The sequence below is a fragment of the Berghia stephanieae genome, chromosome 8 (assembly GCF_034508935.2).
Source record: "Berghia stephanieae isolate SIO BIC M18660-M18661 chromosome 8, UCSD_Bste_1.3, whole genome shotgun sequence".
In the NCBI taxonomy this organism is placed as follows: Eukaryota; Metazoa; Mollusca; class Gastropoda; order Nudibranchia; family Aeolidiidae; genus Berghia; species Berghia stephanieae.
In genome coordinates this window covers 2,550,524-2,565,523 of record NC_088367.1, presented here as the reverse complement: position 1 = coordinate 2,565,523, position 15,000 = coordinate 2,550,524, and the positions used below count along the sequence as shown (strand labels likewise).

Below are 15,000 nucleotides of genomic sequence, written 5' to 3'. Positions count from 1 at the left end.
TTCATATGCTTGTGATCAGAATGTGTAAAAGTCAAAACATTATCAGATATATAATGTTTTTTTTTCCTCTGGATACGCTTTTATGCTCGTCTGAGAAATATTTCATAAGGGCGTCTGCCATTGTTCCGATAGTTTAGAGCCAGTTACTAAGTTACCATGCGTCATTACGAGGGAAGTGACATTGTGACTGTTGAAGCGTATTGGCTCTTTTAAGCCCCTTTAGCATTATTTACTCTAGTTAAATCCTGAATATTTGTGCGATTTCAAACCTACCACATTCCACATGACCCAAAAGGGAAATCAAATCCAAAACCTTATAATAATATACGTAAATAATTGCATATCTAAAATCAAATATGATAAACAAAAGAGGTAAAGAGTGAGTAAGGAGAAAAAAAAAAGAGGGATTCAAAATGTTGAATTTTTAAAGGTTTTACACTCTTCAAAAATCATTCCCAAAATAGAATAAGATGATGATGATAATGATTAATAATAATAATGAAGAAGAAGAAGAAGAAGAAGAAGAAGAAGAAGAAGAAGAAGAAGAAGAAGAAGAAGAAGAAGAAGAAGAAGAAGAAGAAGAAGAAGAAGAAGAAGAAGTGAAGAAGAAAGAAGAAGAAGAAGAGAAGAAGAAGAAGAAGAAGAAGAAGAAGAAGAAGAAGAAGAAGAAGAAGAAGAAGAAGAAGAAGAAGAAGAAGAAGAAGAAGAAGAAGAAGAAGAAGAAGAAGAAGAAGAAGAAGAAGAAGAAGAGAAGAAGAAGAAAGAAGAAGGAAGAAGAAGGAAGAAGAAAGAAGAAAGAAGAAGAAGAAGAAGAAGAAGAAGAAGAAGAAGAAGAAGAAGAAGAAGAAGAAGAAGAAGAAGAAGAAGAAGGAGGAGGAGGAGGGGGAAGAGGAGCTGAAGTAGAACATTTTCTTCATAAAGGAATTTTTTCTAGTGGTTAAATCACACAATGTTGTAAGTATCATGAATGTCACAGACCCACACATGGAGACACTGACATAGATTCATATCATGTTGTATAATACATAATACATACACATTTATAATAGATCATTAATCACAATATCACTGAATTGTCCAACTCTCTCTCTCTCTCTCTCTCTCTCTCTCTCTCTCTCTCTCTCTCTCTCTCTCTCTCTCTCTCTCTCTCTCTCTCTCTTTCTCTCTCTCTTTTCTCTCTCTCTCTGTCTCGCTTCCTTTTTTTAAAAAAAAATTTCCTCTTAGTGTGTGGCTATGTGGTCTTGTGGTATGACACTTGCTTTCGGATCGGAAGGTCCTGGGTTCGAGCCTAGCTTGGCACATAGTTGAGTCCTTGGAAAAGGCTCTTTACTCACTTTCTCTCACCTTACTCAGGTGTAAAATGAGTAGGTACCTGACCATCAACTGCGTTGCCTCTGTTGAAAAAAAATATCGTAATATCGCCTTTCAGGCGTCATGTTTCATTCGAAATGTTACATGTTGCTGTTGGTCAGGGACCCTTTGTAAAGCGCTTTGAGCATGTTTATAGGATATTGCAATATATAAAAGCTCAATTTTCTTTTTCTTTTTTTTTTTTTCAATATATGAGGCAATAAGTATTAAATTATATTCAAAATAATATAGAAGTTTAAAAACCAAGTGTTACAAACCCATGCAGAGAGAAGGTTGTCATGCAAACGACGTTACCAACCTCTTGCACCTCTAATTCGAGTGCTACTACTGCTACTTCTGCTACTGATGATTGTTGTAGTGCCACTAAATGCTGAAAATCAACAAGCAAGATGCTTTCATAATAATAATAAGGATAATAATAATAATAATAATAATAATGATAATAATAATAATAATAATAATAATAATAATAATAATAATAATAATAATAATAATAATAATAATAATAATAATAATAATAATAATAGTAATAATAATAATAATGATAATATTGTGTTACTCAGAGAATGTACTCGTGAAATATAAAAAAAAAAATGGATTTGACATTATGATATCATGCAAATGTGACCCTTTGCCTCAAAACGGTATTAAGTCCGGTTGGTTAAAACGTCAAATTGAATTTATAGCCAGAAATATCAGACTTGTGTTGAGTTTGTATGTTTTATATTGAGGAGAATGGATACCATATTTTAGGGTGCTAATGCCAACAATTTATATTATGGACCAGTTTTAACATTTCATTCGACTTTTAAGCATCTGGTTCGTTCCAAGTCTCCTATTTTTTAAAACTATAAATACAATTTTTCCCATCTTAACCGCTCTGATATAATCTTGTTTTGAGGCATTGGATCACATAAGGTGAAGTACATTCAAATACATTAAAAAATCATACATGACATTTTCTGTTATGCAATGAGTGTTATAATCTATACAACATAAAGGTTATGCGAAGCTGTTATCGTTAAAAGAAACTCAAAGATATTTATAAATCTAAAGTAGTTTTCTTCTTCTTCTTCTCTCACCGTACTCAGATGTAAAATGAGTATTTGAAAGTTTGCAGTGTTGTCTCTTTCAGAACAAAAATTGTAATATGGACTAACAGGCGTCATGTCTCATTCTACATGAGTTATTGTTGCTGTTGGCTAGAGACTCCAAGTAAAGTGCATTGAGCACGTTTAATAGATATAAAGATGCTCAATTTATTCCTATACAGAAACATAAAGCAGAGGACAATTTTCTTTATCAATAACTATAGGCCCTTTGGTTATAGTGAATTTTCCAATAATAATAGATCCGACTTCGACTGTGATAGCAAAAATGACTATTATACCTACGAAGAGAATAAAATCTTAAAATTAAAATGTAAAGGCTTTTCAACGTAAAAAAATAATTTCTGAGGTCCTTTTCAACGGATGCTCGTAACGATGCTTGCAGTAGCATTTTGGGTATGACAATCCCTGTATTTGGCACAAAATACTAGATAATACTATTTCTACTTAAAAGTTTTACCAAAATACCAATATTTTTGTAATACTAATAGTGAAACATAAATATTGGAAATGCTAATATGGTATGAAAATGGCACGTGCTGTGATTAGCGCTTAAGTTCATCTTTAATCTTCATTATTCTTAGTGTCCTCCTGGAATGAACTATACTTTTAGTCTTTTAATAATTAAAAATAAATGTCATGCATTTTCATACAAGTTGATGCATTACAAAGCTAAGAACATTGTTTAAAAAGCTGATGTAAATCAAGCAATAATGAAGCAATATTGCGTTGGAATATCAAAATTAGTTAGGGAAGCTGCAGAAAAACTACAACAACAACAAAAAATATTTTCATTCAAGTAAGAAAACTTTTATTTCTTATATTTATCAATTGAGATGTCCCCAAACTTGTCAACAAGTCTTAAACCTGAGACTTTCTGAACAAGACTTGAAAATGTCTTCCTGTTTTAACTGTAACCAATATGTAATATAATAATATTCATAATATTCCCTTTATTCATCCCCAAGGGGAAATTTTTCTTTAGGGTCTATTCCAAGGGAAAACTGGAATAACCCAGGTGTTAGCTGCAGAGCAGTGCTGCAAAGTGAGCTAGGGCGAGGTGACTTGCTCAAGGCCACACAGTGCAGCGAAGGGTGATTGAACTCGGTACCTTTCAGGTACGAAGCAAAGACCGTACCACTGAGCCATGCTACCCCTTGAAATTTCATATCAATGACAATTTGCAATGCAACTAACATACAATTTTGAAGAAATTACTATTTGATGATAATTTGATTTTTCATTAATGGAGTAGATAAGAATACTAAAATACACCAATATAATGAGTTAGTAAGTAAGCAACTAACATACAATTTTGAAGAAATTACTATTTGATGATAATTTGATTTTTCATTAATGGAGTAGATAAGAATACTAAAATACACCAATATAATGAGTTAGTAAGTAAGCAAGCAAGAGAGCAGCATCCGCTTCTTACTTGTTTTTCTTGAGGTTCTAGAAGTCGTGACAGTTTCTTCCACCCCTCCTCTCTTGCTTTTTCTGACTGTCGATGAACTGCTGCTTTCCTCGTAGCTAGAGTTGACCATGTCCACGTTGGCACCAGACTTGGTGCGTCTGACTGTACGGGACACATGGGATTGACTACTGCTTGCACCACGGGTAGACTGAACGCGGTCTGTGAAATGAATGAATGGTTTACAAGTATTAATGTTTACTGGGCTTGGTGTTGAGAAATGAAAAAAAACAAAACAACATTATAAAATAAGAGAATGTGAATTGAAAGAAAAGAGTGAAGAGAGCAATGCTGACAGAGTGATCCAAAATAAACAAAATGCTGACAGAGATAAATAAAAGTAATTATATTATTAATATATTATTTATATCAAAAAAAAAAAAAAAGAAAAAGAAAAAAAAAGAAAGACCAATGACCTACAAAATGTCTTGGATTGCATCTGACATGATAGAACATAAAGAATGATTAAATTTCAAATGCGTAAATGAAAATGGTAAATTACGGATTGTTAACTATTGTAAAGGAATCTGTAAAATACTCACCCTCTACAGTGACTTTACAGGCTGTTTCATGGTCTCCCAGCGAGTTCTTGGCAACACAGCTGTAACGGCCCGAATCCTCTGGTTTAGCATTTATTATCTCAAGTGTACAGATACCATGAGAGTAGGTGATAGAAGTCTTATCATTATCAGACAGCTCTCTGCCATCTCTGGACCAAACAACCTGGAAATATGATGGGAAAAAGTGATTACAAAGGTATCATCACTGATGTCCTCGTACTAGATTGCCCAGAGACAAAACTGAAAGGGGGATTTGAAACCATCAACAAATGTGATGATGACTTCCGAACCTGGATTGATACCTTAAACATAGAAGTGTAGCCGAACGATACTACTACTACTACTACTATCACTGATGTGGTTTGCAATCCATGAACACAAATGTTATGAAATGCAAGGATGAAAGCATTTATGACCCTTTATATATCACCCTAGTTATTTTATTTATGTCATCACTAATGCTGTTTGAAATCCATGAACACAAATGTAATGAAATGCAAGAATGAAAGCATTTATGACCCTTTATATATCACCCTAGTTATTTTATTTACGTCATCACTAATGCTGTTTGAAATCCATGAACACAAATGTAATGAAATGCAAGAATGAAAGCATTTATGACCCTTTATATATCACCCTAGTTATTTTATTTATGTCATCACTAATGCTGTTTGAAATCCATGAACACAAATGTAATGAAATGCAAGGATGAAAGCATTTATGACCCTTTATATATCACCCTAGTTATTTTATTTATGTCATCACTAATGCTGTTTGAAATCCATGAACACAAATGTAATGAAATGCAAGGATAAAAGCATTTATGACCCTTTATATATCACCTAGTTATTTTATTTACGTCATCACTAATGCTGTTTGAAATCCATGAACACAAATGTTATGAAATGCAAGAATGAAAGCATTTATGACCCTTTATATATCACCCTAGTTATTTTATTTATGTCATCACTAATGCTGTTTGAAATCCATGAACACAAATGTAATGAAATGCAAGGATAAAAGCATTTATGACCCTTTATATATCACCCTAGTTATTTTATTTATGTCATCACTAATGCTGTTTGAAATCCATGAACACAAATGTTATGAAATGCAAGGATAAAAGACATTCTTCTTCTTCTTGCTTTGATTGCCCACAATCAATTGGTTGATTATTATGGCAAATAAGAAACTGCTTTCTAATCTCTCTGTATTCCTTGTTTATAATCGTTAGTCTAAAATAAATTTCCAGGGACATTCAGGGGTCGTCAACGTTGGTCAGTGATGGTTTTTTTCTAAGTAATTGCATAGCAACTTGCCACAAAAGCATTTATGCACTTATCACCCTCTATATATATATATATATATATATATATATATATATATATATATATATATATATATATATATATATATCACCTCATGTTATTCTATTTTTGGTATTAATAAATACTACTGGATGTTGATGTGCTTTGGTGTTGACACATCAACGCGAGCGTGCTCAGGAATTGTATGGATGACTATGGACATCATTTTGTTTAAGCTAAATAGTCTTTTTTCTTTTCTTTTTCTTTAATAGTTACATTTCCAATATAATACTATCACATGTGAATGAAATTCTGTGATTGCATGCTGAAAACCAATTAATATTGTCTTAATCACATCTGTAATGCTTGGTATTGTAATAAATGTTTCAGCCCCCAAAACGAACAAAACACACACACACACACATACAAATACAAAACAACAAAAAAACAAAAAACAAAACAAAACAAAAAAACAAACAAACGAAGGCATCCTTCTGGATCGGAAATGCATACAATATACAAAAAAAGCTCTATCCCTGAGTTACCTCCCAATACCCGCAATCCAGATTTCACACATTTTCCTGTGACGTAAAGCACTGATGTTTTTTTAAACATGATTTTTATGGGTTTTACAGCGCTTGCAACACATTAAGGTCATATCAGCGCCAGTAAAAAGGATGGGAACTGGATAGTAAAAACATTCAAGAGGTACAATTAAAAGGACATGAGGACAAAGTAAAACAAATGGGAATGGTACAAATAGGGAACAGATGGAGATTCCAAGTGCACACTGCCAGTGTACTTAGTTTGAGATTACCTAAACGTTTCACTTAGACACCAGCACAAGATCCCACTAAGAGGAATACACTCAAATGTTGACTAATCATATGTTGAAAATAAACAAAATCACATTACATAACAGAGAGATAATTTATAGGAAAAAAAATATCATCTTCCAAACTAACTATACATTTGACTGTTTCCTTCCCAGCCAAGGACTCCGGCCAGGGTCAGGACAAAGCTAAGTAATCTCTTTCCAAGACAAAGACAGAAAACAATCGGAAAACAGATACAGGGGGATAGAAGACACAGCTGTACCTCCCTACCCAATATGGGAGGTCGGGAACCCCACCCAGTAAAGAACTGAGCATTATAATACAAATATGGAAGTGTATAAATATGCTCAACCCTAACACCCGACTATATCCGTAGTTTACTCGGGATTACTTTTACCCCATGCCTATTTATTACATTTTTTCTGTGACAAATTATTGGCGTACTAGCAAAGCTAATGTTTTATAGTTTTTGCATGTTAATGATAGTTGAATATAACTATCTATGTACATGCTCATTTTTAATACATTTTTTTCCAATTTTGAAAAGTAGAAAAAATCTCTAGGATTGAGTGAGTTAAGAATAGCATGTGAAATTCGAAACAAACAAAAAAGTCTTGCCTTGGGAGGAGGATGAGCCTGGACACAGCAGATAAGTTTAAAATCAGAACAAGCTTGAATGACACGAGGTCGGAGGTCAAAGTTGAAATTGGGGGCTACATCTTCTTTTGGCTTTTCGAATTGCTTTTCCTCCAGAATTCGCTTCCTATTGATGAAAAAAATGTTAAATTTTTTTTTGGTGTCAACATAGTTTGGTACATGTTTTTTTTTATGTACCTTTGATAATATTGTATAAATAATATGCATATATGATATATTTTTTTCATTTTGACATATCAATCGTTTAAGACGTAAACAAAAATAATAAAATGAAATAATTCAATTCAATTAACAAAGACAGTGATGAAGGGAACGTTTTTAGAATCTTAACTACGCCACTACCACACTATCTCATTCATCTGTGGTGTTTCATCCATCCTGTTTTGTTGATAAAGGGGAAACCAGAAACGGTCATTTGATCTGTATTTGTAATTAAATTGAAGCTTACGTTCAATTTCACATTATTATTTATTTCTTTGAGCTTCGAGCAGCCAAATTTACATTCTGCTTTTATAAAATCAAATTAATATATCATATTAGAATCCTTTTTACAAAAATAAATGGTAACTCACTTCCTCATTGGAGTTGTTTCTCTGGAGAGGGATGGTGCTCTGTCTGGACCTCCTAAAACACATGAAATCGAATAGGAATCTTTATAGTTAAGGACAGCATGCCGACATATGCAATGGCATAGTATTAATCACTGAAGTTTATGCAATATTGCTTACTTTCCAACCTAATAAATGTTCTTATTTGAGTAGCTAATATAAAACATAATTCTGGACCTCCTAAAATACATGAAATGGAATCTTTATAGTTAAGTACAGCATGCCGATATATGCAATGGCATAGTGTTAATCACTGAAGTTTATGCAATATTGCATCAGTTTAAACATAAAAATGGTCTTATTTGAGCAGCTAATATAAAACTAAAACATAATTTTGGTAGCGATCAAGTTTAGTCAATAAAAGGGCAATGGGACAATTGTCCCATTGCCCTTTTATTGACTAAACTTTGATCGCTACCAAAATTATGTTTTAGTTTTATATTAGCTGCTCAAATAAGACCATTTTTATGTTTAAACTGATGCAAAGTAAGATGTCAAAATGGGAATGTTTGACTTTGGTTATTCTCTTGAATGTTATGGTTCTCCAATCACAGATGTTCATATTTGGGTAAAAGAATTAAATCTTATAAGCTGTAAAACTGTTTGTATATCAAGGTTAAACTGGTTTTTGATATTGAGAGTCGTGTGGAGCGATTGGCCTTGAAAAGGTAATTCTGGTTTGAAATCTGCTAAAATCAACTCTTGCACAAGCAACCAAACTGCTCAAATACAAGAAAGTAATTTGAAAATCGGTGAACAAAGATCATGGTCGGACTTGATGAATTACAGGCAATTTCTGTTTAGTTCTTGTTTCTCCACTTGGGAAAAATCCTTTAGAATAGATTAAAGAAAATAAAAATTACGCCTTTCCACACAGCATCATTAGGTGCCATTGCCTAGGCATTCCATGATCTTCAATGTGCGGCTATGTGGTCTTGTGGTATGACACTCGCTTTCGGATTGGAAGGTCCCGGGTTCGAGCCTAGCTCAGCGCATAGTTGACTCCTTGGAGAAGGCTCTTTACTCACATTCTCTCATCCCACTCAGGTGTAAAATGAGGACCTGGTCGTTAACAGCGTTGTCTCTGTCAAAAAAATTATAACATCGCCTAACAAGCGTCATGTCCCGTCCTAAATGTTAAATGTTGCTGTTGGCCAGGGACCACTTGTAAAGTCCTTTGAGCACATTTAGTGGATGTTGTGCTATATAAAAGCTCAATTAAATTTTTTTTTTCAATAGTTCGCTTTGAAAAGGCTATGCTAACGGCGTTTAATATTTATAAAAAGTTAACTTATTCCCCTTTACACTCTTTACCCTTCCTACCTTTCGGAACTAATTGAAAGATATTCAAAACCCCGCCTCTTACATTTGGCCAGTAATTCCACCAAACTAATTTTCCCTTGAATACCACGCAAAAATAATGGAATGAGATCTTTTTCTCATTTCAGACCCTCTGTTTGGAACGCCTTACCACAGAGCAATCGTGAAAAATAATTTTTGTCTATTTTCAAATGTTCGCTTAAAACATATCTGTTTCGATTTTAGGAGATGGTATGAGAAGCAAGATTGGCATCTGGTTTGTGTTGTGTTTTGTGTGTATGTGTGTGTGTTTGTGTGTGCTTACGTGTGTGAATGAGTATGTTTCAGCCAAAGCAATTTGTAATTTAAGTGCTTAGAGTCTGGTGTCTCAGAGTTATAGCGCTATATGTTTTCAGCATTATTATTATTATTATTATTATTATTATTATTATTATTATTATTATTATTATTATTATTATTATTATCATTATTATTATCATCATCATTATTATCATCATTATTATTACTATTATTATTATTATTATTCTTCTTCTTCTTCTTCTTCTTCTTCTTCTTCTTATTATTATTATTATTATTATCATTATTATTATTATTATCATTATCATTATTATTATTATTATTATTATTATTATTATTATTATTATTATTATTATTATTATTATTATTATTATCATTATCATTATTATTATCATTATTATTATTTAAATGTTGTATGATACATACGTTCTACATTGAGAGAAGCCCGCTCTTCCTTGCGTCCAAATGAGTTCTCAGCCCTGACGGTGTATTGCCCTTTGTCCTCCATCTTGAGTCTGGAAATCCTCAGCTCAAACTCACATCCAGAATATTTTTGCATGTGCTTGTAGCTTTGACCCAAAAGACCATCATCCTTGTACCTGAGATAAAATTAGACGTTATTGTGAAAAAAGGCTTGCATCCCTTTGGTTTTGTATTGTATCAAAATATACACTACAACCTCCCCCCCCCCCCAAAAAAAAAACCCCAAAAAACCCCAAAAAACAAAAAACAAAACAAAACAAAAGCAAAACAAAAACAAAACAACCAATGGTAAAAAGCCTACCATGTGACAATGGGTGGAGAAGCTGCAATAATCTTGCAATCAAATTTACTGGTCTGGCCCTCTGCTCCAATCTGGTTACGGGGTTTACGGACAAATCTTGGCACAGCTTCTTTACGGTCTGTTAGAAAATAATCAGTTTCAAGTTTTAAAAGATAAATTTAGACATTTGACTGAAATACATAGGTATTACATTGGGTAAAGAATTATTATAAGTAGAATATGCTGGTTCAATGACATCTAATTAAGGTTTTGATCACTTGAAAAAAAAAGTGAGAAGTAAAGTAATGCAACTTTTTACATTTAAGATTAATAAAAAAAATAAAATTGGTATTATCTTATCTTATCTTATCTTACTAAAGACAATAGGAATTATCCTTTAAATGCCTTATACAATAGTTTATAATTACAGAATCTCATATAGCTTGCATTGTATCATTCACAGACAGTTTTATACAACTTTGAATGTCAGGAAAAATGTATCAATACGGCAATGTAAAATCGAAAAATACTATCATAGAATATTGGTAATTGAAAACTGGTCAAGATTGAATGAATCATAAATGTACAAAGTTCATAGAACAATGAAATATTAATGACAAAAATAATCATGAAAGCAACAACAATAATAATCATACATGAGTTTCTGATAAATTTATGATTTTAAATTGTTTCAGATGTATTAAAACAAACATACCAAAGAAGGTTTCGTAGATCTGGTATTCTTGTGGTCTGTGTTTACGCAAAGAGCTGAAATTAGCAATGCGACCAATGGCTGGCTGGGGGGCGGGCCAATCTGCCTGTTAGATAAATAACATAATTCTTTTTTATAAACAGCAATTTTTAAATCGAAAATAAACCAAAGGACAAAGATGAAAACCGAGAAGATTTTACAAACGAATACAATCACATTGACAAATACATGCAAAATTCCATTATTGTTTTCATCATTACTTTTATTTTTACTGAAATTTCATACACAAACAATGCTTATGAATGCAAAGACACAAACACACACACTCACACACACACAAATACGAACACATGCACACATGAAAACATACACACATTGATATTACACAAATAGCATTGGTTTTCCAAAATAAATTGGAAGGGATTAAAGTTATTGAAGGAAATCTGTGGATTCCAAAATTTAAAAAAATAAAAAATCTTATACAAAAAGATAAATCTAATTTTAACTCACTCAACCCTAACACCGACTATATCTGTTGTTTACCCGGGTTACTTTTACCCCATGCCTATTTGTTACATTTTTATGAGATAAATTATAAGCGTAGTATCAAAGTAAATGTTTTTAGTTTTTACATGTTAATGAAGTTAATGGTAGCTGAAGAAAAATATCTATGCACATGCTCATTTTTAATACTTTTTTTTCCTTCCAATTTTGAAAAGTAGCAAAAATCTCTAGGATTGAGTGAGTTAAAAAATCAGGAAACTACAAAAGTAAAAATGGCTTGGGAAAAAAATAAAATCTGACACAATGGTGGACATGGGAAAATGAGACTTACATATTTCTCCTTAATCTTTTCTCTGATTTTGTTGTATCGGCTAGATGGAATTCTGTTGGTGCGGTCGCTTAAATCTCCCTGGGGAAAAACATGTGATAAAGGGCACATTAGGCAAATTGCTAATAAAGGACCCAATAAAGTGTTAATTCTACTTATACAAGGAAAAATAATAAATCATGTTATTTAAGTAAATAAACAATAAACTTATGATATCAATTATATAGCATTGGTGCTGATGATAATGATGATGAGGATTATGATGATGATGTTGATGATGATGATGAAAATGACATTGATGATAAAAAAAAAATTTATGCCTTTCCAATATTTCACAATATAAGGCTTAAGTTGGTACAGATGGTGCATAAAAAAAGTGTCTCATCATTGTCAAATTTGATATGAAATTTATCAACACAATTTGGTGTCTGACTACAAGAAACAAAGAGTGTTATAAACAAACAAACACAAACAAACACACAACACCCCCTCAAAAAAGACCAATAAACAAACACAAACAAACACACAACACCCCCTCAAAAAAGACCAATAAACAAACACAAACAAACACACAACACCCCCTCAAAAAAGACCAATAAACAAACACAAACAAACACACAACACCCCCTCAAAAAAGACCAATAAACAAACAAACACAAACAAACACACAACACCCCTCAAAAAAGACCAACAAACAAACACAAACAAACACACAACACCCCCTCAAAAAAGACCAATAAACAAACAAACACAAACAAACACACAACACCCCTCAAAAAAGACCAATAAACAAACAAACACAAACAAACACACAACACCCCCTCAAAAAAGACCAATAAACAAACAAACACAAACAAACACACAACACCCCCTCAAAAAAGACCAATAAACAAACAAACACAAACAAACACACAACACCCCCTCAAAAAAGACCAAAAAACAAACACAAACAAACACACAACACCCCCCCAAAAAAGACAATAAACAAACACAAACAAACACAACACCCCTCAAAAAAGACCAAAAACAAACACAAACAAACACACAAACCCCTCAAAAAAGACATAAACAAACAAAACAAACAACACAACCCCCTCAAAAAGACCATAAACAACAAAACAACACACAACACCCCTCAAAAAGACCAATAAACAAAAAACAAACAAACACACAACACCCCCTCAAAAAGACCAAAAAACAAACACAAACAAACACACAACACCCCCTCAAAAAGACCAAAAACAAACAAAACAAAACACACACACCCCCTCAAAAAAGACAATAAACAAACACAAACAAACACACAACACCCCTCAAAAAGACAATAACAAACCAAAACAAACACACAACACCCCCTCAAAAAAGACAATAAAACAAACACAAACACACAACACCCCTCAAAAAGACAATCAACAACAAACAAAACACAACCAACACAAAACACAACCCCAAAAAAAACAAACAAACAAAACACACACCCTCAAAACAAAACAACAAAAACACACCCTCAAAGACATAAAAAAACAAAAAACAAACAAAACACAAACAACCCAAAAAGACAAAACAAACCAAAACACAAACCTCAAAAGACAAAAAAAACAACAAACCAAAAGACAAAAAAAAAAAAAAAAAAAAAACAAAACAAAAAACAACCCCTCAAAAAGACCAATAAACAAAAAACACAAACAAAAACACAACACCCCAAAAAAACCAAAAAAACACAAAAACAACAAACCCAAAACCAATAAACAACAAACAAAACACAAACCCCTCAAAAAAACACAAAAAACACCAAAAAAACAACAAAAACAAACAAAAACAACACCAAAAAAACAAAAAAACAAAACACACAAACAAAACCAAAACACCCAAAAAAAACAAAAAACACAAAACACACAAAACAAAAACCAAAAAACAAAAACAACAACACAAACCCAAAAACCACAAAACCACACAAAAAAAACAAAACACCAAAAACAAAACAAACAACAACAAAAAACACACCCAAAAAGACAAAAAACAAACAAACACCAAACCAACAAAAAACAAAAACACAAAAACAAAAAACCAAAAAAACAAAAACAAACAAACAAACAAACCACACACAAAAAACAAAAAAAACAAAACACAAACACAAAACCCCACAAAAAACAAAAACAAACAAACAAAAAACACACAACACCCAAAAACAAAAACAAACAAAAACAACACACAAACCCAAACCAAAAAAACCAACAAAAACAAACAAAAAACAAAAAAAACACAAAAAAAACAAAACACAAAAAAAACAAAAAAACAACAAACAAACCCAAAAAACAAAACAAACAACAAACACACAACACCCCCTCAAAAAAGACCAATAAACAAACACAAACAAACACACAACACCCCCTCAAAAAAGACCAATAAACAAACACAAACAAACACACAACACCCCTCAAAAAAGACCAATAAACAAACACAAACAAACACACAACACCCCCTCAAAAAAGACCAATAAACAAACACAAACATACACACAACACCCCCTCAAAAAAGACCAAAAAAAAAACAAACACAAACAAACACACAACACCCCCTCAAAAAAGACCAATAAACAAACACAAACAAACAAACACACAACACCCCCTCAAAAAAGACCAATAAACAAACACAAACAACACACAAACACCCCCTCAAAAAGACCAATAAACAAACACAAACAAACACACAACACCCCCTCAAAAAAGACCAATAAACAAACACAAACATACACACAACACCCCCTCAAAAAAGACACAAAAAAAAAAACAAACACAAACAAACACACAACACCCCTCAAAAAAGACCAATAAACAAACAAACACAAACAAACACACAACACCCCCTCAAAAAAGACCAATAAACAAACACAAACAAACACACAACACCCCCTCAAAAAAGACCAATAAACAAACACAAACAAACACACAACACCCCCTCAAAAAAGACCAATAAACAAACACAAACAAACACACAACACCCCCTCAAAAAAGACCAATAAACAAACACAAACAAACACACAACACCCCCTCAAAAAAGACCAATAAACAAACAAACACAAACAAACACACAACACCCCCTCAAAAAAGACCAATAAACAAACACAAACAAACACACAACACCCCCTCAAAAA

At 32.6% G+C, this 15,000-nt stretch overlaps 1 protein-coding gene across 13 annotated transcripts in view; it reads right to left on the bottom strand.

Annotated features, from left to right (window-relative positions):
- Nucleotides 1-15,000, bottom strand: part of LOC144978020 (twitchin-like) — a 159,467-nt gene that overhangs the window by 10,692 nt on the left and 133,775 nt on the right. For 12 of the 13 annotated variants that reach the window (XM_078923458.1, XM_078923457.1, XM_078923459.1 and 9 more), the window contains 9 exons: nt 11,850-11,927; nt 11,018-11,120; nt 10,324-10,441; nt 9,966-10,138; nt 7,887-7,938; nt 7,276-7,420; nt 4,497-4,677; nt 3,919-4,116; nt 1,670-1,741 (listed from right to left, as the gene is read on the bottom strand). In XM_078923458.1, coding sequence (XP_078779584.1) covers nt 1,670-1,741; nt 3,919-4,116; nt 4,497-4,677; nt 7,276-7,420; nt 7,887-7,938; nt 9,966-10,138; nt 10,324-10,441; nt 11,018-11,120; nt 11,850-11,927 — 1,120 coding nt within the window. The remainder of the gene's footprint in view (nt 1-1,669; nt 1,742-3,918; nt 4,117-4,496; nt 4,678-7,275; nt 7,421-7,886; nt 7,939-9,965; nt 10,139-10,323; nt 10,442-11,017; nt 11,121-11,849; nt 11,928-15,000) is intronic. The other variant, XM_078923469.1, reaches the window with a different exon arrangement.